This window comes from Octopus sinensis, linkage group LG1 (assembly GCF_006345805.1).
Source record: "Octopus sinensis linkage group LG1, ASM634580v1, whole genome shotgun sequence".
NCBI lineage: Eukaryota > Metazoa > Mollusca > Cephalopoda > Octopoda > Octopodidae > Octopus > Octopus sinensis.
The window spans coordinates 131,861,018-131,884,153 of record NC_042997.1 but is presented as its reverse complement, the minus strand read 5'-3'; the positions used below and the strand labels follow the sequence as shown (position 1 = coordinate 131,884,153).

The following is a 23,136-nucleotide window of genomic DNA, read 5'->3' as shown; positions in this document are numbered from 1 at the left end:
CTTAGCAGGAGAGAAGTTTTCTTCAGCAAGCAAACAGGCAGCCATTTAAGCAATGATTGTTCTGTCATCACATCTTTGGTTAAGGAATAACTACAACTGATGTGAACTAACAAATCAAAATAGTCAACTTTCTTTCCATTTGTAAACTATTTTCTTATTTGATAGTGCTCTGATATATTTGTGTGTTGTGTGTGTGTATATATGTGGATGTAATACACACACACTCATCTTAAGAAAAATCCCTTAATTGAAAAACTGTTCAGTGTTGGTTGCAGGAAGGGCATTTGGCTCTTCAAACAATACCACAATAGGCATTCTTCTAACCCATGACAGCATGAAAAGACTAATATAAAACAAACATATATTTGCCCACACACACACATATATATATATATATATATACATATATCTTATGACTGTGTAGTTGAGAATTTCACTCCCCAACCATATGGTTTCAGCATCAATTCAATGGTGTGACATCTTTGGTAAGTACCAATCAAAACCTTGTGAGTGAATTTGATATTCAGAAACTGAAAAGAAGCTTTGTGTGTGTGTGTGTGTGTGCACATGTTTGTGTACGTGCATGCATGCATACACATATGTGCATTAAATAGCTCTTAAGTTATCCCACATTCTAAACTCCAATAATCATTTTGGTCCCTAGCCAAAACAAGATTCCTGTCAATTTTGCAGGGTCCTCTTTCCTTCCATTTCATGACAGTGATGTTTCTGCATGTAGTACTCCAGCAGTGAAAGCTTTGCAACTGACTCCCCATTGTACACAATTGGCAAATAGCCTGAGGCAATTCCATACCCTTGTACTCCTTCAGTTCTATCCCTTTGCACACACAAAGTATGAAAGTAATTTTGGTCACTTCAAGACAAGACCACCAGTCCTGATGGTGTCTCATCCATCCTCCTTACACACTGTGCCCACAGCTAGCCCCTAAACTTATCGACCATTTCAATAGGATCTACATGCTACACTGTATCCCATCTCCCTGACCCTGCCAACTATATTCAATTGTAACAGATCTAAGAGAATGGAGACAGCCATTAAAGATGTCCTCTACTGCCTTGAATCTCTCTCTCTTTAATAACCACCAGTATGGTTTCTGCAAAGCCAAATTCACTAGTGATCTACATATCTCTATATGTGGCTTACACACAAGTGAGCTCCCATTGTGGAGGAATGTGGTGAAAGCAATGTTGATGACCTCAACACCAGCAGAGATTTTGATCATGTCTAATCAAAACTTCCTGCCTAGGACACAATCCATCTCTCATCTCTTGAAATGAGTTTCCCATCACAATACATTACTGCCGTGTGTAATGATGGAGTTCTTTCTGTTGCTCATTCTATAAACCTGATATGCCTCAGGGTCTGGTTCTATCTCCAGCTTCATACCTCCATACTTCAATGTCTTACTTGCAACCACACTCAGTAACACAGTTCTATGTAATGATTCAACTTTCCATTCCTCTCTAACCATACATCATCCATTCACATCTTGAACACCACATGACTTAGCACACACGGAGACCTTGAAAGTAAAACCCTCCAAAGGGATATGTCAGCCTTGTTTCTCTGAACAGCAAGAAAATACATATGCTGCTCCTATCAAGAAAACAATATTCCACCACACATCATTTAATCATGAGCAGCACTCAGCTGGTTTTCACTAACACTGAGGATTTCTCTTAATAAAAGCACATCATTAACAAAGCTAGAACTGCATCCCAATAACCGGTTCTCTTTAGAGCCAGAAGATGCTTCAGTCCTTAAAAATTATTGCTTCACTAAAATGCACTTGCAAGGTGAACAATGGAATATTTGTTTCACATCTGAGATGGTCCTGCTGTTGTTGCATACAAACTTCCTCGACAGCATCTGGAAAAGGGTCAGTACACTAATAGCTATAAGGTTACTCACAAATATGCTCCATCCATTCTCTGGCCCATAAGTATGCTGTCTCCTCTGCCTGCCTTTTCTGCCACTACATCAGCTTCTTGGAGCTGGCTGGGTTCATGCCAGTTTAATTTAAGTATTCCTATCCAACTTCTCTTTCTTTCTCTCAACTCCACCAAAACATGCACTAGTCACAACACCAAAGAGATGAATATTCTTGACATCATCATGATAGCTATTATCACACACACATTATATATATAACCCCAAGAAAGTTTGGGGTTGTGAATTCAACTCACTAAGGGATAATATCTATCCAATATACTGCTGGTAGAATACCCAATTATTAATGCACAAGTGTTTTTTATTGCATTGCAATTACATTACCTAATGTGCTAAATGGGTGAAGGTAAAGAGATATTTTACCATTAATTTATATCACAAATAAGAAAATGGAGGAGAACAATAGGTGGTTCATCAACTTTTGGACATTTGAACCACCTATTGTTCTCCTCCATTTTCTTATTTGTGATATATATACACACACACACACACACACACAAATATATATATATATGTATATATATTACACACATACACAACCTATCAACATGGAACTGTAACATTATCACATGCAAGCTAAGAAGAAGTGTACAAGTTGTTTATTTTTTTATTGTGAAGGATGCAGCGCAAAGTTAAAAAGAAAATTAAAAAAAACAACCAACCAGCATAAGAAGAAAAACTAATTATTTGGTTAATTGACTAAACATGAACAACTGAACAACTTGGCAGCAAAATAAGGGTAAATCCAAAGTCATTTGCTGGTGCCAAAGTCCAAAATGTGAGTGTAGTAAATGTTAGAGAACAAAACAATGGAAGCAGTCTTTTAGCATCTAATTACTTGAAGATTCTCAATATGCTAAAGATTACCAATGCTTACACCTTTTGGCCTGTTCTCTGTGTTGGTTTGGTAAGATTGGTATTTGAAGCTATTGACTGAACAAGTCTCATCCGAATGTCTGTAGTGGCTGCCACGACTGTTCCTCTGGCTTGCTGATGCCGACATCAGTGCCAATGCTGAAGAGATTGGCCGGCGGCATCGAGCAGGCTGTCGTGACAATTGACGAAGATGCTGAGGTGGAGGAGGTGGAAGTTGATGCTGAAGCACAAAACAACCGTTAAAGATAGCTGTACATAAGAGGGGAAACCCACCCCCTTGTAAACCTGCATAGATAGGGCTGTGTATTTCTGTGTGCATATATATATACGATACGTATACACACATACATACACACCTAAAGTCCCTGCTAAGAAGAATATCTGCATAAAGAAATTTACAGAACAAAGGAGATTGAGAAGAAACCCTGTAAAAAAAAATTAGTTAAAAAATAAAAAGGTAATATTTTATTTCTTTGTTTTAAATTCATTGTCCCTCGTTACCATAATAGGAGGGTTATCTCTATATCACTGTGGGCAATAATTTGGAATTTTGTCAAAATGTGCTTGAAATATTAACTGTAGTTATCTAAAATTTTGTTGCATTGAGTAAAGTCAAGGTCTTTCTGATTTACTCAGACTATAATCAAAAAAATTCCAGCAAAAGTGACCCTATTTTTTTTATTCAGACAGTATATCTAGTACCACATTATCCAAAGTGTCTTTCCCTGTTAAAATGTAAGGTGTAATTTTGGGAGATTTGTTGCTATTTCAGCAGGTAGGGTGATTGCAAAGAAGATCCCTCAAAATTTCTGTTAAAACATTGGTGTTACCCTTTTGATACCAACCTGCTTGAGACTAACCCTGGTTCTATGATACAAACTTACTGTTACAAAAAGATCAAAATTGAAACCTTCTGTGAAAATTTTATGTCAATTTATGTTCCAAAGACCAAATGACAGTTATTTTAGCAAATTCTTCACTATTTTCAAAATTAATTGAAACAAAGCTGATGGCACGTAAAAAGCACTATTCGAATGTGGCCGATGCCAGTGCCGCATTGACTGGCTTCTGTGCTGGTGGCACGTAAAAAGCACCAACGGATCATGGCCGCTGCCAGCCTCCCCTGGCACCTGTGCCGGTGGCACGTAAAAAGCACCCACTACACTCATGGAGTGGTTGGCATTAGGAAGGGCATCCAGCTGTAGAAACACTGCCAGATCAGACTGGTGCCTGGAGCAGCCTTCTGGCTTCCCAGACACTGGTCGAACCGTCCAACCCATGCTATCATAGAAAACAGATGATGATGATGAAAGGCTGTGTGTCTCTGATAGCAAAAAGGTTAAATCATTTTTTGGAAGTATGTTTACTACATTATTCAAACTTCACAGTTGATGCGCTGGTACCAAAATGATAATGAGACTCCTGAATACACTATCCAAACTTTAACCAGTTTGAATAGTGTATTTGACCAGCTCATTGAAATATGGGTTTAGTTGAAACATCATGCACAGGGTGCATTATTTTCTTTTAGGACACCTCTTTCAAGAGCTCTAACTTTCTTCTTACATTTTTTAAAATGTTCTTTTTTAAATAATGTCAGATATTGGGTTGACTTGGCAAATAAAAAGGCACGCTGTAATCATTGCCTCAAAAGCGCCACATAGTAATACAGAGAAGGATTGTGAAAATTTGAAAGGAGCTGGAAGCTGCTGACAGGGATCCAACATCAGTAGCTAGCTGCAAAATGCATGCATAGGGTTCTAATAGCATCCTAACATGTGACTTTGTGCAGAAAGTCCAGGAAATAACTGATAAAGCCTGGGAAAGTCAATCAGAGCCATTGTGAAAGACCTAAAGGTCTCAGAATGCACCCTCAGTAGAATTGTGCATGAGGATATCTGATACAAGACTCATGTGATGCAAAGGGTTCAGTCTATGTCAGATGTGACAAGAGAGAATTGCTCAAGCTGTGCAAAGCGCTTGCTAAACACCAAGAGGCTGGAATGCTTTGGTGTCACTTTTATTTTCATGGGGCTTAACAGTCAATGTCACTGTTTACACAGAGATGTTGGAAAAAGTTGTGAGGCCCTGGATAGACAGAGTATACAACAAAAGACTTTACATCTTTCAACAAGACTGCACCATTTCATAAAGGTTGGACAACTTGAGGTGGATCTGTGCCAATCTCCATGATCATGTTCTTCCAGACCCAGCCTCTTAGCTCACCAGACCTCAATCCACTGGACTATTAGATATGAGGCATAGTCAAGAGAGAGGTCAATTGACACACCCATAACACCATACAATCTCTCAAGTGTACCATAAAAAGCCCAATGTCCAAAAAATGTGATAAAGATCATCTGATTTGTTCATGCATTGAAGCAGTTATTGGTGCTAATGGCAGATTCGTTGAATAGGTGTGATAAAAGAATTCTCAAGATTATTTGTATCAGTTTGTTTTCAGTGTCTTATTTTAAATTCATACAAATGACCTTAAAAAACGGACACACCCACTATATTCCAGGTGTTCAAAGGTATACCAAAATAGTTAGCATCAGGAAAGGTATTTGGCCATAGAATATTGTCAAAATAGTCATGAGAGACAAAAAAATAAATGTTTTTATATATATATATATTTGTGATAAATGTAAAGTATAGAATGGATAGCAAGAAAACCTATAAAATACCAATGGAATCATTGACAAATAATGTTTTTTTTATGTCAAATTATAAAGAACTATTTCGTTTGGGATTTGGTTTGGTAGATTCTTTATGTGAGTTCGTGTGTTGAAGCATATTCTGTTGTGTCTGGGGAGAGTCATTTTCTTTTTGTGCCTTATAATTTAACATACTCACCGGTAAAAATTTCCACTTATTTAACAGGCAGAGTCAAGACTATTGAAAAGGTTGCAAGACGCAACAAAAATTTTAGGAAAATAAAAAAAAAAGGAATAAGTGGAAATTTTACAGGTGAGTGTGTTAAATTATAAGGCACAAAAAGAAAATGACTCTCCCCAGACACAACAGAATATAAAGAACTAAATAGGTTAAAAGTATAAAGTTATGAAAACTCTCTTATATACAGAAACTAACTAGATCAGCTTGTCTAGTTGTTATAAAATTAACTCTGCCTATTGCAGATATTTGTCTTTAATCCTTTTGATAGCAACCCATCTGAGACCATTCCTGATTCTTTGATACAAACTTCAACTTTTAAAGTGATATAAAAATAAAACTGTCCATCAAAATTTCATGCTTAATATGTAGTCACAGTGTGTCTCATAGAGTATAGAATATAAATAAATAAATAAATGTGTATGCGCATCAATAAGGCTAAGTAAGAACAAGAGTAAGCAGCTACAGGCACATTACATATAATAATAATAATAATAATAATAATAATAATAATAATGTTTTCTACAATAGGCACAAAGCTTGAAATTGTTGAGGAGGAGGCTAATCAATAACTTTGACCCCAGTGCTGGAATGCAACTTATTTTATTGACCCTGAAAGTATGAAAGGCTAAGAAGACCTTGGTGGAAACTAAATTCAGAACATAGAGATGGATGAAATGCAGCCAAGCAGTTTGTCTAACTAACAGTTCTGTCAGCTTGCCACCTTAATGGAGGAGGAGGAGGAGAAGAAGGAGAAGGTGAGCTTGGCTGATGAAAGGAACACTAAAAGAAGAGACTGAGAGCACTATAGTGGCAGCACAAGACCAAGCTTTGGCCAAAAACTGGAAGTCAACCTTAGGAATGAACAAGTGTATCTGCAATGCTGCATCTGCGAAAGGGTGGATGAAACCATTGCCCATATCATGAATGAATACCCTAGACTGTCTTGCTTATTTTCATTTTCATTTGTCTTGCTTATTTTTACATTCTGGCGTTTACTGAGATTTTTTTCTTAAGAACATACTCTTCATGGTAAGGCAATTTGACGTCTATCTTTAGCATATAGGAATCCACTTTAGTGGTCATTCCTCTTATTAATTGTAATATAATTTTTAAATCTTCAGATTTTTTGAATATGCTAGACCACTGGTTTAAATTGATGTCGATTGATATTAATTTCTACCCTCATTATTTAATTTATATATATATATATATAATATATATATATATATTTATGTATATATATACAGTGTGCGATGGATAAATTGTGTGAAATTAAAAATATACAATGGCAACAATTTACCCATCGCACAATGTGTGTGTGTGTGTGTATGTATGTATATATATATAGATAGATAGAAAGAAAGACAGATATATATAATGTGTGTGTATCTCCATCGTGTTGACATGAGCCATATATATGTGTATGTGTATACACACACACACTCACATATGCTCACATGTACATATATATACAATGAACCTCTGGTTTCTGTCGATCAAATTTTATACATGGCATTGGTCAACTCAACCGATATCTATCATAGAAAATAGCTGACAGTGTCCATGCAGTGGAAATGAACACTAAACTACATGGTATCAAAATGAATTTCTTAATCATATGTCCATGCCTGCTCCTATATATATATATATATATATATATTTTACACCCACGCGTACACACACAAGGTTTTAGTTGTTTTCCTTGTTTATTTAACAATATCAATGTCTGTTGTCTTAATTTTACTCTTGTTACTTTAGAGATATGTTTTTATTGCATGCAAACTGCTGATACACCATAAAAATGTGATACTAAAATTACTCAGACTGATTTATTGCATAGAGTATGTCAATGTTAGAGCTATTTATGTAAAATAGAAGAATTTTTAATTAAAAATAATACTTAGTTGAGACAAAAGATTCTATGAATGTTTTTTGTTTGTTTTGTTTATATTCTACTTCAAATAAAACAATAGTAAATTCAAAACGACTGTATTTATACTTTTAGAGTAAAAATATTCTGGAAATTATTATGACTTATAGATGGTAGCTTATTCAGGAAATTGTGGTTTATGAATGATTGTAGAGAATTTTGTTTATCAACAATCAGAAACATCATAGAATTAGTGCTGGGTTTAAGAATATGCTAAACAAACTTTGGTTTAGGGCCTTACAACTCAAAGGCTTCAAAATAATTAAAAAGCACGTTTTTAAATTTTAGGAGACGTTTTGGTCTTTTTTCTTTTTTTAATAAGTAACACCTAAGGGTTATAGTTTAGGATGAGATGATGTCTAAATCTAGCAGTGCTAAATCTATATATGTTTATCCGGGAAGAATGCCTTAGATTGCACACTTACCTAACTGAACTTAGTCTGAGAAATAGCTCTCAAGATCAAAAGCTGTATGCACAAACACTTCTTGTCATACCTTCAACAATACAGTGAACCATTGATTGAGATGTTGGATCTATCTTTGAGCTGTCTTCAACCTATCTTCAGTGTGTCCATTACTCATGAATGCATTAGTTTTAAACTATTCATTTTCTTCTTTTGTTACAACTTAATATGATGCTTCACTGGCACAATAACATAGCCTAAAGCAAAATATTTGTCCCCAAAATGGTCGTGTATGCTGTCAAATAGCTCTGTCCACCTATGTAAATATTCACTATAGGTTAGTGATGTTGTAAACAGTGAGACCACTGATGAGCAGGGTACCAACTTCAAATTCATAAATAACTGTCTCACACACACACACACACACACACACACACACATGGTGTTTGGGCTAAATTTGATGATTTTTTTATTTGATTTTTTTCAGGAACAGCTTGATATATTGGTGAACAGTCAATAGTATTACTTTTACTTGTTTCAGTCATTTGACTGTGGCCATGTTGGAGCACCACCTTTAGTCGAGCAAATCTACCCCAGAACTTATTCTGTGTAAGCCTAGTACTTATTCTGTCGGTTTCTTTTGCCAAACCGAGAAGTTACAGGAATGTAAACACACCAGCATCAGTTGTCAAGTGACGTTGGGGGACAAACACAGACACACACACACATATATATATACAACGGGCTTCTTTCAGTTTCCGTGTACCAAATCCACTCACAAGGCTTTGGTTGGCCCGAGGCTATAGTAGAGGACACTTGCCCAAGGTGCCACACGGTGGGACTGAACCCAGAACCATGTGGTTTGTAAGTAAGCTACTTACCACACAGCCACTCCTACACCTATGTAGTATTGGAATTAATAATAATTAGATTTGTAGTTGAGAGAAAGTTAGCTAACATGGAAGACTGGAAGCTATTTGAATATTGGAAAAGAGTTAACTGTATCACGATGATTTGCACTGGGTATCAAAATGGCAACACCATGATTATTGCTTAATGCTCTGTAAACTCTGTAAAGGCTGTAAGACATGATGTTGACAGCAGCAACAAAGAAACAAAGACTACAAAGCTGAGGCTAGCAGGAAGGGACCTAGAAGGTATTCTGACTGCGTCTGCACACCGGGATTCATCCCCACGTCTTTAAATGGGCCTTAGGGTCAATTCAGATGACTATCTGAAGCTGCTGGAGACTGTGGTCAATCCACGGCTGGAGAGGGTTGCTGCTAGTAGGCCATATGTGTGGGAACAAGATTTGGCTCCTTGTTATATGTCCAGAAAGAGTCAGAAGTAAATGTTGGAGAATTTCTACAACTTCACCAGCCCCAATTTCAGGCCTAATTTCCCCATTGTTATTCCAAGTATTACTTGGGGCAAGGTTGAGAAAAACACCAACCATGTTGCCTGTAACACCAAGACCAATGAAGTGTTCAAAGAGGAGTCTGCGTCAGGTTCTGAAGCTATCTTGAGGTCATGATGGAAGCTGGGAAAAGCCACTTTGAGAAAACTGTTATCTCCCAACCATAATCTAGTCCGTATTTGTTGATTTCTTTTTCTTATGCAAGCTGTCAAATTTAGCCCAAATACCCTGTATATAAATGTTTGTTTTTATGTGAAGTTATATATCAGAACAATTGAACATTAAACTGAGAAGGATCACTCAATATTTTTTAGTAGAATGTATATCAAGTTTTACAATGTAAAGGCTGACAAAGACCTTGATGTCTAGGCTTGCTCACTGACATCAGATACAGGATGGTGAGCAAGCCAAAACTTCAAAATCACTGTCAACTTTTTCCATATAAATATATATGCATACATGATGCCCTATTATTCCTTTTACACATTTCTAATGGTAAAGTTGGATCTTCATCTTTGGTGCAAAATCATGTGGTAATTTGATATCATGAGGCTATGATATAGTTATATATAAATAATAAAATACACACACACAAGCTAAGAAGCTGATATTCTAATTGTGCTATATGAAGACAAAATCTCTAATGGTGATCCAGCAGTCCAGAGAGTTATGAGATTTAGGTGATATCAATGGCTTTCTGAATTAGGAAGACACCATCCTAAAATGGAATGGGAGAAAATACTGATAGAAACATTTTTGTCAGTCTAACATGATGAATAGGTGTAGGAGTGGCTGTGTAGTAAGTAGCTTGCTTACCAACCACATGGTTCTGGGTTCAGTCCCACTGCGTGGCACCTTGGGCAAGTGTCTTCTACTATAGCCTCAGGCCGACCATAGCCTTGTGAGTGGATTTGGTAGGTGGAAACTGGAAGAAGCCTGTCGTGTGTGTGTATATATATATATATATATATATATGTGTGTGTGTGTGTTTGTCCCCCCAACATCGCTTGACAACTGATACTGGTGTGATTACGTCCCCGTACCTTAGCAGTTCAGCAAAAGAGACTGATAGAATAAGTCCTGGCATCGATTTGCGCAACTAAAGGTGGTGCTCTAGCATGGCCACAGTCAAATGACTGAAACAAGTAAAAGAGTAAAATAGAGAGGGAATACTGAACTTCATGGAAATAGCCCAAAATTAGTCATCAGTATTAGCAAATGATTGCCAAAAATTTACCAAATTTTAGTTTCTAAAGGTGGATAAAATTCTTGTAGAGCAATGGATCAGTGCCACCACACACACTACTACTACAACTACCAATGTATTCATGTTATAGCTATTGCAATTGCAATGAATATCACATGGTAGAATGTAAGCATTTTGAAGAATGTAATTAAGCACGATAAGATGGAGAGCACATTTGAAGATACAAGCCAGGGGAATGAAAAAAATAATCATACATAATTTGAAATATAGTAGTTTGTATCAATAGAGGAATGGGGAAACTGTTAAGTCATGAGCTTCTTGGTAAAAAAAAATACAAAACAAAACAAAGAACCCAAAATCATAAACCATTGATACACTCACAGTTACTTGGTGGCGCAGTGGTGATGCTTGCTGAAAGAAATTTGAAGTGATTTAGTACTGAATGAAGATTAAGACAAAAGTGAATATCATTATTTAAAAAATGATTTTTACTTCAGAATACTTGATCTCAACAAACAGTACTTAATATTTACAAATTATCATGGGTTTAACTCTTTTGAAACCACATTTCTAAGGAAATAAATACTCTCTATAGGCTTTAGTCAATTTTTTAAATAATCAAGTATTTGAAGCAATTCACTACATTTACATATAAATATATCGAATCAAAGGCTGTCTCAGACGGGTTGGTATCAAAAATGCTAATATCTGGGGTTAGCTATGTCTATCACAACTGACTGTGGAAACTACATAAATGTAGACGAATTGGCCAGCACTTTTCCTTGATCTAAGCACACACATACAGAGATAATTAGGTTAAAGAATGTATTTCTCTTCAGCATGTGTGTGCATGTAGGTGTGTGTATGTTTGTGCGTTCCCATTCATGTATTATCTGTTGGTTGGTCAGTTCATTCATCACTCCTACCACCTATTCATCAAAGAACGTTGGGACTAAGGGAGGATAATATAAAGCTGGCAATAATAGGTATGCCTTTTAATACACAAATGGTTCTTAGATATGCCACTATGAAACAGAAAAACATTACAATTATGCATGAAATAAGCCTGTTCAACAGAAGAACTGAGATGATGTCCCACTGCAGGCACCAGAATAAATTCCCTTTTTAAGACTTGTCTGAACTGCAATCAAGGTAAACATCCTATTAAATAATGTCAGTGAAAATAGCAGCGGAAACTCAAAACTGCCAACACTAATAGATCAATGAAACAAAGTGATCAACAAATTAGATCATAGAAAAGAACAACAGTTTAAAGACACCACGTAACAAATACAAACTCCTTACAGAATATATCAAAAACAATTTTAGCAACTTTATATATAAAATTAGAAGTTATAAGGTTGACAGACTTCAAAGCAGACAATTTCACAAAACAGGATATTAATGACATAATTAACAAGCAGATAGAGAATGACTATTGAATTGGCCAATAAATAAATGATAAACAAATAAACAACTTTGACAAAACAAGATATAACAATACAGTTGACAAGCAGAAAGAAAAAAGATGACTGAAATAGTCAATAGAAAACAATAAAAAGATAATTTAAGAAAAATAAATTTACAGATGCATAATTTAAAAAAAAAAATAAATGTAGACATACAACAATGATGCCAACCAATAAAAATTAGAACCACTAATAAATTGACAAATGAAATGACAACAACTATAGAAAATATCTCAATAAAACAACAACAAAACAGCATTAGAACCCAACCAATTAAAAAAAGATAGCCATAGACAAAAGGATAAACCAGCTTCAAAGTATATAAAACCAACCTGAATACCGAAAGAAGACAGTTCTTGCCTGATGATTTCAGTGGCATGAAACTTGAGTCACAAGAAAAATAATTTAGTTTAGATAGAAAAATATATGAAAAAATAGAATCAACACAATAAAAATAAAGTAAAACTGCTTCTAACTTGCTTAAGATATGTTTTTATTGTATCAGTCTCAAACCTAGAAGCATGAAAAGGAAAGTTAGCTTCTGCAGGAGCTGAACTGAGTGTATAAAAGCCAAAACTTAATATTTGATAGGATTTAGTATGAAATTCAATTGTTTCTGTTAACTGCAACCACTGCTTTTTAACTTGTACAAGGCCTTTACAGGTCCACCTATAATAGTAACATTGATACCATGGATGTTCCTCTTAAACTGTTGGAAGTCAGCCCCAGTAGGGATTTCCAGAGGGCTGCCATACTGGGAAAGAAGGACTGGGTAAAATGATTAATACCTGATAGGAAGACACTAATGATTTATAATAAAGTACAGGGAATGGTTGTGAAACAAGGAGTTTGATCTCCAGCCACATGGTTTTCAATTCAGTTCCACTGCATGGCACTTTGGGTAAGTGAATTATCTTCTTCTATATCCCCATGGTGATTAAGGTCTTCTAAGTAGATGTGGAAGATAGAAAGTGAAAGAAGCCTGTCATATATATATATATATATATATATATATATATATATATATATATATAATTTTAAATGCTGTTGGATTTTTTGCATAGGGTATTGGAATCTTACATATATACCATTCTGCCTAAAAAAATGGATCTACAAATTCAATATCCTTACATATCTCACATCAATTTTCATTCCTCCACCTCACTTTCTATTTTGTATCCCATCTAAATTAATTCTTACTTAACCATCCTCTCACACTGTCTCCGATGAAGGGATATAATTAATAAATACCCTGGAAACAGCTGTAAGACCTATCTATAAATGTTCTAATATCTACACAGCCTTAGTTTTTTTATCTCATTATGCAAAAAATTCTTATATATATATATATATATATACACACACGTAAGAGAGAGAGAGAGAGAAAGAGAGTATTTGCGTCTTCTTGTCTTATCCTCGTGATTCATTTCCAATATTCTGCAAAAACATTTTTGAGCATGGGGAAATATTGCTTTGCTTGGAAAGAGGTAAGGATCAGTAATAGGAAGAGCATCCGGCCACAGAAAATCTGCCTCAATAAACTGTCCAACCCATGCAGACATGATAAAGTAGACACTTAAAATTATAATGATGTACTTAGCCAAACATTTTGGAGTAGTAGTATAATTTTTGAGTGGTAGTATAATTTATTGATCCTGGAAGGATAAACAACGGCAAAGCTGACCTTGGTGAGTTTTAATCTCAGAAGTTGAAGAAATCTAATGAAATACTGCATAACATTTCATCCAATGAGCCAACAATTCTGCCATCCATTACTGTTATGATAATAGTTGTTAGTAATTTAGATACAAGAACTTCAAATCTAAGGGTGAATGGGTTAGTCAATTATGCTGATTTCAGTACTTAAGTGGTACTTAATTTTAGCAACTTTGAAAGGATGAAAGGTAAAGTTAACCTAGGCAGATTTGAACCCAGACTATAAAGAGCAAGAACAAATGCTGCGAGGTATTAGTTGCTCATCACTCTACCAATTCACTGCCCTTATAATAATAATAATGATAATAATAATAATACAAATAATAATAATAATAATAATGCCCTGATGCAGTACCAGGCAGCGGCTCTCGTAGCTTCTGATCTTAACTGATTGGAAGTGTTATCATGTACATTGTTTTGTCTTGGTATAAAAGATGGGCTTCAGCAAATATTCTGCTCAATACCACAGATTTGCTTGTCAGTTGTTTGACCTTAACCAGTTGAGCATGTCCCTTAGTGGCTGACGATATGTGCATCTCTCAGCAGAAGTAGTGGGGGAGCATCATAGCTATGTGTTGAGAAGGATTCTTTGGGGGTTTGAAAAATTCAACTCTGGAAACATGGGTGTTTCGTTCAACATCCTTAAACAACCCTTAATCAGGGACCTTTTGAGCGGGATGGGTTACTCGACCAGAAGAAAATTTTAACTGGGCCCCACCTGCTAGGTCATGTGCTGTTTGTCTTGATATGAGATCACCATGTCGCACACATATGGTTGTGATGCATGTGCCTGGTGTACCCTTATCAGACGGGTAGTCATGATGGGTATACTGGGCTTCATATATTTTACCCAAGTGTCACTTTGATGGCATGCACTGCTCTCTCACTCAATAATAATAATAATAATAACAACAACAACACTGATGATGATGATGATGATTTATGATATAAGCACAAGGCTACACATTTTGTGAATAAAGGACAGCTGATCTTGACCTTAGTATTTGTCTGGTACTTATTTTCTCAACCCGTAAAAGACAAAACACAAAGTCAACTTTTGATGAAATTCATACTCAGAATGTAAAGACAAATGACTATATACTGCATGGGATGGTGTCTGCTGCTCTACCAACTCTACCATTCCTGCCTGCTTGTCATAATAATAGTACTAATTATGATGATGATGATGAGTTTAAATTTTGGCACAAGCCCACCAAGTCCATGGGTGAGAGTAAGTTATTACATCAACCCAGTACTCAACCGGTACTTATTTACAAAAGATGAAAGGCAAAATAACCTCGGCAACATTTGAACTTGGATCATAAATCCAGAGGAAATGCTGCTAAGCAATTTTTCCAGTGCAGTAATGATTCCACCATCTCGCAGTCTTAATAATAATAATAATAATAATGCCCTGATGCAGTACCAGGCAGCGGCTCTCGTAGCTTCTGATCTTAACTGATTGGAAGTGTTATCATGTACATTGTTTTGTCTTGGTATAAAAGATGGCTTCAGCAAATATTCTGCTCAATACCACAGATTTGCTTGTCAGTTGTTTGACCTTAACCAGTTGAGCATGTCCCTTAGTGGCTGACGATATGTGCATCTCTCAGCAGAAGTAGTGGGGGAGCATCATAGCTATGTGTTGAGAAGGATTCTTTGGGGGTTTGAAAAATTCAACTCTGGAAACATGGGTGTTTCGTTCAACATCCTTAAACAACCCTTAATCAGGGACCTTTTGAGCGGGATGGGTTACTCGACCAGAAGAAAATTTTAACTGGGCCCCACCTGCTAGGTCATGTGCTGTTTGTCTTGATATGAGATCACCATGTCGCACACATATGGTTGTGATGCATGTGCCTGGTGTACCCTTATCAGACGGGTAGTCATGATGGGTATACTGGGCTTCATATATTTTACCCAAGTGTCACTTTGATGGCATGCACTGCTCTCTCACTCAATAATAATAATAATAATAACAACAACAACACTGATGATGATGATGATGATTTATGATATAAGCACAAGGCTACACATTTTGTGAATAAAGGACAGCTGATCTTGACCTTAGTATTTGTCTGGTACTTATTTTCTCAACCCGTAAAAGACAAAACACAAAGTCAACTTTTGATGAAATTCATACTCAGAATGTAAAGACAAATGACTATATACTGCATGGGATGGTGTCTGCTGCTCTACCAACTCTACCATTCCTGCCTGCTTGTCATAATAATAGTACTAATTATGATGATGATGATGAGTTTAAATTTTGGCACAAGCCCACCAAGTCCATGGGTGAGAGTAAGTTATTACATCAACCCAGTACTCAACCGGTACTTATTTACAAAAGATGAAAGGCAAAATAACCTCGGCAACATTTGAACTTGGATCATAAATCCAGAGGAAATGCTGCTAAGCAATTTTTCCAGTGCAGTAATGATTCCACCATCTCGCAGTCTTAATAATAATAATAATAATAATCATTTAACGTACATTTTTCATGCTATCATAGGTTGGACGGTTCGACTGGGGTCTGGGAAGCCAGGAGGCTGCACTAAGCTCCAGTCTGATCTGGCAATGTTTCTACAGCTGGATGCCCTTCCTAACGCCAACCACTCCATGAGTGTAGTGATTACTTTTTACATGCCACTGGCACTGGGGCCAGAGGAGGCTGGCAATGGCCACGATCAGTTGGTGCTTTTTACGTGCCACCGGCACAGATGCCAGTCAAGGCAGTGCTGGCATTGGCTACATTCGAATGGTGCTTTTTACGTGCCACCAGTACGGGTATCACAACTACAATTTCCATTTGATTTATATTTTGATGTTGAGGTACTTGACTCAATAGGTCTCCTCAAGCACAGCAGGTTGCCCTACGATCCAAGGTAAGCACAGCAAGCCATCCTGCAAGCCATGAATTCACTTCATTTGTCAGGTCTTCAGAGTCACAGCATATCGCCAGAGGTAGGGTCTTTTGTCACTGCCTCTGTGAGGCCCAACATTCAAAGGTCATGCTTGACCACCTCATCCCTTGTCTTCCTGGATCTACCTCTACTTCAACTGTTTGGGAGTGGTACTTCTTCACACATCTCTCCTCATCCATCCGAATAATAATAATAATAATAATCTTTTCTACTATAGGCACAAGGCCTGAAATTTTGGGGGAGGGAACTAGTAGATTACATTGACCCCAGTGTTTTACTGGTACTTAATTTATCAACCCCAAAAAGATGAAAGGCAAAGTCGACCCCGGTGGAATTTGAACTCAGCATGTGAAGATGGACAAGATGCAGCTAAGCATTTTGCCCGGTGTGTTAACAATTCTGCCAGCTCACCACCTTAATAATAATAATAATGATCAAAGCCTGAAATTTCAAGGGAGAGGGCTAGTCGATTACATCAGCCTCAATACTTAACTGGTACATATTTTATCAATCCCCAAAAGGTTGAAAGGTGAAGCCAACTGCAGCAAAATTTGAACTCAGAATGTAAAGACAGACGAAATGCCATTAAGCATTTTGTCTGGTGTCCTAACAATTCTGCCACCTTGCTACCTTAATAATGATTGTTTCAAATTTTGGCACAATGCCAGCAATTTTTAGGAGGAGGTGGTTAGTCAATTACATAGATCCCAATACATGACACACTTTATTTCATGGATTTCAAAAGGATGAAAGGGAAAGTTGGCTTTAATGGGATTTGGTCCTAGAATGTAAAGAGCCCCCCAAAAAAGGACAACAAGGCATTATTATGTCCAATGCACCAGTAATTCTGTCAGCTTTACAGTTTCAAAATTTGGTACAAGATTACCAGAAGATTTGAGGGGAGGGAGTCAGTCAATAGCATCAACCCTGCTTCTTGACTGGTATTTTATTTCGCTGATCCTGAAAAGATATAAAGTACAGCTGACACCAATGGGATTTGAACCCAGATGATAAAGAGTCAAAAATAATACCACAAGGCGTTTTGTCTAATGTGGTAACAATTCTGTTAGCTTGTTTCCATATGGTTTCAAACTTTGACATGAGGTCAGCGACTTTAAGAAGAGGGTTAAGCTGATAACATGAACCCTTCTATCTGATCCCCAGAACTAGAGCCAGAAGAAATATTGCTAGCATTTTGACTAATGCTTTAACAACTCTGCTAGCAGAAACCTCCATATTGTTCAGGGAACTGTAAAACCCTGTATTTCTTAACAGGTTTCATTCACAATTAAAGAAGTGATACTTTTCAAAGTAAAATAACTGTAAATCAAGAATACTTACGGAATAACCTCTCTTGCCATTTTCAAACCTTTTCTTTGTTGTAGCTTTAAAATAATAGATAGATAAATATATAAGTAAGAAATAAAAGTAATAAAAAGACATTTAAAAAAAGATGAACGCAAAAATTTTTCTAATACAATGAAGTATTGTTAAGTTTAATCTACACAATTTTTACGAAAATATAGATGAAAACCCAGGCACAGAAATTCTTTACTATATTAACCTTTTATCTTTTATCTGTCTCAGTCATTGGACCGTGGCCATGCTGAGGCACTGCCTTGAAGTATTCAGATAAACAACTCAATCCCTGTATTTATTTTCTAGCCCTCTCAGACCTGGGCTCCTGTGTCTAACTTTACCTCCACTTGCGCTCCTGAGCATAAAAATAGTTCCATATTCTTTTACTACATGTGTTATTCATTACCCCTTTACCAGGAATCCAGCAGGGATGATGTCCAACCTATTCCTGTTATAGTGGGAATACTGTGTGACAGGGCTAAGTATAGCACTTATTCTACAGGCCTCTTTTGCTGAAACACTAAGTTACAGGGATGTAAACAAACCAACATCAGTTACCAAGTGGTGGTGGGAGACAAATACCAAGAGGCATGCTCACACACACACATGATAGGCTTCCATGCAGTTTCTCTCTACCAAATTCACTTACAAGGTTTTGGTTGGCCAAAGGTTATGGTAAACAGCACTATCCCAAGGTGTCACACAGTGGGACTGTACCTGAGACCATGTGGTTGCAAAGCACACTTTTTAACCACACAGCCATTCTTGCACATTTAAGACAACAGGCCTCACCGAAGCAATGACTAGTGACTGAGACCTTTGGAAATATGCTGTGCTTGAGAAAACCCAGCAAGCCAAGTGAGACCATAACCCATGGCCTATGCCAGGGGTGTAACCAGCCCACTAATGCATACCTTTCCTTCATTGGACACTAAACTCTGCTTGTGAAGACCTGTTGAGGAAAGTGAAATCAAAATCAAATTCGATGACTGGCATTCGTGCTAGTGGAGCGCTAAGAGCACCATCTGAGCGGGATCGTTGCCAGAGTAGCTAACTAGCTTCTGTGCCAGTGCCACGTTAAAAGTACCATTTGAGTGTGATCATTACCAGCATTGCCTTACCAGCACTTGGGCTGGTGGCATTTGAAAAAAACTTTTGAGCGAGGTCGTTGCCAGTGCCACTGGACTGGCTCTTGTGCAAGTGGCACGTAAAAAACACCATCTGAGCATGACCGTTGCCAGTACCGCCTGACTGGCCCTCATGCCAGTGGCACGTAAAAGCACCCACTATATTCTCAGAGTGGTTGGCGTTAGGAAGGGCATCCAGCTGTAGAAACTCTGCCAGATCAGACTGGAGCTGGTGCAACCATCTCGTTCGCCAGTCCTTAGTCAAAACGTCCAACCCATGCTAGCATGGAAAGCAGACGTTAAATGATGATGATGATGATCTCAGATTTATTGTAATACAATCAAACTGACAACACAGTCAATCCTTCTTCAACATGTTTAACTCTTTACAGGAATTGCAAGTATGGGGAGTAAGCTAAAGGAAACAACTCAAGAAAGAATCAAACAAGTATTACAGGCACAATTTCCAAAGATCTATCTACTCTTTCTATGATAAATACATGCTCTAATGATAAATATATTTGCCTGTCTGAAACAGATTGACCTGAAGTTGATCTGGTTTAGAGAAAGTATATCATTTATAAAATTGCAAATGATGAAAGACTTAGCTAATTGATTGACTGACTGAATGACTAATCAAACAATCAATTAGTTAATTGGTTAAATATTTAACCAATTGATAAGTAAAAATAAAGAAGTGAAACATAACCAGTGTGTGTGTGTTTATTATTGGCATAATGGCCCTCTTGTGACACAACAGAATATGTCTCAATGCATAAGTTCACATCAAGAATCTTACAAACCAAATACAAAATCAAAATAATATATGGAAATATATAAGAATTCCTCAAACATTCTCAAATGATGCTTGCATAGAGACATTTTATATAAGAACTATTAAACTCTTCAACTATTTATCTTTTCTTTAACTGGTATAATACATTGATATATTACTACCTAGAGTCCTGGACTGGCATTATAATAGACTAGAATGAAGCACATGGAATGGAATAAATAGACGCTAACTAACCAACTAATTCATCGCCGAGAAGTTCCACTACATATTGATACTAGTATCGAAAAAGAAAGCGAAAAAAAAGACACATATTTCCTCACTTACTTTTTTCTACAGTTCGAGAGATTTTTAACGTCACTAAATCTCCAGCAAGCTGCAACATGTTTATAGCTTCAGACAAATTACATCCTCTGGTTGTGTTGCCATTGATTGCCAGAAGCTTGTCTCCAACATGGATGGCACCAGTTCTAATCAAATAAAAAATGTAAAGAATAAAAGATAAATGGAAAAATTTTGCGTAGAAAGAGAAAGAACGATGTAAAAGATGGTTTGTTTTGTATGTAATTTTTTTTCCTGTCCAACAACAAACATCAAAACATGTTTATCTTGAACAACAAGTGTTTATGAAATATATCGATAGGTTCCAATGTATGTTTATGCATGTTAGTTGAGCTTACTATACACACACACATATATATGGAGAGAAGGGTGCATACACACACACACACACACACACAAACACGTACATACACACACATACAAATGTGGTCAGTTGTGGACTTACTCTCTCTCTTTTACTTGTTTCAGTCATTTGACTGCGGCCATGCTGGAGCACAGCCTTTAGTCGAGTAAATCGACCCCAGGGCTTATTGTTTGTAAGCCTAGTACTTATTCTATCGGTCTCTTTTGCTGAACCGCTAAGTTAAGTGGATGTAAAAAAAAACCACCATCGGTCATCAAGCGATGTTGGGGGGACAAATACAGACACACAAACATATACACACATACATATATACGACGGGCTTCCTTCAGTTTCCATCTACCAAATCCACTCACAAGGCTTTTGTCGGCCTGAGGCTACAGTAGAAGACATTTGCCCAAGGTGTCATGCAGTGGGAATGAACCCGGAACCATGTGGTTGGTAAGCAAGCTACTTTTATTCATTAAATTTGCCATGAAGGCAGTATTTTTTTTTAGAGAGGACAAACAAGGACAGACAAACGGATTAAGTCGATTATATTGACCCCAGTGCGTAACTGGTACTTAATTTATCTACCCCGAAAGGATGAAAGGCAAAGTCGACCTCGGCGGAATTTGAACTCAGAACGTAACGGCAGACGGAATACGGCTGTGTTAACGTTTCTGCCAGCTCGCCGCCTATAAGCAAGCTACTTACCACACAGCCACTCCTGCACCTAATAGAATATTGGATTGAATACTGTGCAATATTTGTTCAGCTTCTCTTCACTCTGAGTTCAAATACCAACTAAGTAAACCCTGTCATTAATCCTTTTTAGTGTAGATAAAATAGTCTCAGGTGATGGTTTAGCAGGATTGTTAGAACATCAAGTGGCATGCCTCGTAGTATTTGGATTGGTGCTGTGCATTCAAAGTTCAAATCTTGCCTCATGTTACCAAGATAAAAAAAATTGAGTCCTATACGACCTGACAAAATGCTGACGGGCTTGAGAAGCCCTAAAGCAAGGGCTCTGGCAGAAATATTAGCACGCCAGGTGAAATGCTTAGTGGTCTTCTGTCTGCCGTTACGTTCTGAGTTCAAATTCCGCCGAGATCGACTTTGCCTTTCATCCTTTTGGGGTCGATAAATTAAGTACCAGTTACGCACTGGGGTCGATATAATCGACTCAATACATGTGTCTGTTTTTGTTCATCCTCTCTGTGGGTAGTAAAGAAATAGGGATTTCATTTTAATCACTTAGCACACCAGATGGCAGGAGAAAATGCAAGAAGACCTTCATATTCTGTACATCTTCTCCCCTATCATCCATAAGAATTGCTTTGGTCCAATTGTAGAAAATCTGTCATGTTCACAGAAGATGTGGGTTCAAATCTCACGGGGAACAGCCATTGTCATTTTCTATCCAAAAGAGGTTTTAACCCAATATTTATCTATTATTACTTTATCTACTTCAATTTCCACTAATAAAAAATTATATAAGTGTGTGTGTGTACAACACAGATACATGTATCCCACACACATATAAGGGGACAAGGGTTATTTTGAAGTTTCATGGTAGGTGGTTTCTTAAACTGTCAGGATAGTGAAAAGATCACAATTGTGTGGTGAGAGACCTTGACAAACCGATGATTAATTAACTAATTAACAATAAAGAAATAAACAACAACCAGTGTGTGTTTTTATTAACAGAATGCCCCTTCCAATATATAACTGAGAATGTGCGTATACACATGGTTTTCTGTAATTTTCTTTTGCTTGAGTTAACCAGTATTTTGCGAGTAAAACTGAGTCAACAAAAACTGTACAAAAGCTCATCAGATGGATTATACATGTAATTCAAAGGTACAGCCTTGTCACACACTGTGTCATGTTGATTCTAATTAGGAATCACATTAAGGTGACATATATCTTGTGTAATGCTCAGCTACTTAAATTCAAAAAGCAAGTAATCAGCTGACTGAACAACAGAATACTTAGATGTCTTGGAAACAACTTGCACATGCAAGTGCTACCAGTCAAAAACTCTGCATACCGGAAGCCAGCAAGTATATGGGGTCATCAAGAGAGAATGTGCGCCGTTTCGGGGCCTACCTCTTGACGGCATCAATGCGCACCCCCCTCCCCTAACTGATATGAGGTCCCACTCGCTAGATCAACTGGTTATCAAATAAAGCTCAATATTCTTCTAGCCATCGCTCATCATCTCTTTTTAACCAAATCCAGTGGCTAGCCTTCTCCACCGTAGTTTGGATATCGGTCATGGTGGTATTGACTTTACGATGAGTTAGGCCTAACGATAACAACAGTTGTCTCACACAAAAATCCATCCATCCATACAACA

At 37.1% G+C, this 23,136-nt stretch overlaps 1 protein-coding gene and 1 long non-coding RNA gene across 13 annotated transcripts in view; both read right to left on the bottom strand.

The window, feature by feature from the left end:
• The window catches only part of LOC115212289 (glutamate receptor-interacting protein 2), a 661,282-nt gene that overhangs the window by 21,811 nt on the left and 616,335 nt on the right, over nt 1-23,136 (bottom strand). For 6 of the 12 annotated variants that reach the window (XM_036504756.1, XM_036504731.1, XM_036504747.1 and 3 more), the window contains 5 exons: nt 20,420-20,562; nt 18,155-18,198; nt 12,506-12,556; nt 11,086-11,115; nt 2,850-3,068 (listed from right to left, as the gene is read on the bottom strand). In XM_036504756.1, the coding sequence (XP_036360649.1) occupies nt 2,850-3,068; nt 11,086-11,115; nt 12,506-12,556; nt 18,155-18,198; nt 20,420-20,562 (487 nt within the window). The remainder of the gene's footprint in view (nt 1-2,849; nt 3,069-11,085; nt 11,116-12,505; nt 12,557-18,154; nt 18,199-20,419; nt 20,563-23,136) is intronic. The other 6 variants (XM_036504740.1, XM_036504744.1, XM_036504764.1 and 3 more) reach the window with 6 other exon arrangements.
• LOC118764246 lies at nt 5,922-9,806 on the bottom strand. The gene is made up of 3 exons (XR_005000047.1): nt 9,725-9,806; nt 9,312-9,314; nt 5,922-5,936 (listed from the first exon to the last, which is right to left on the bottom strand). It is a non-coding gene; the product is annotated as an uncharacterized LOC118764246 (long non-coding RNA).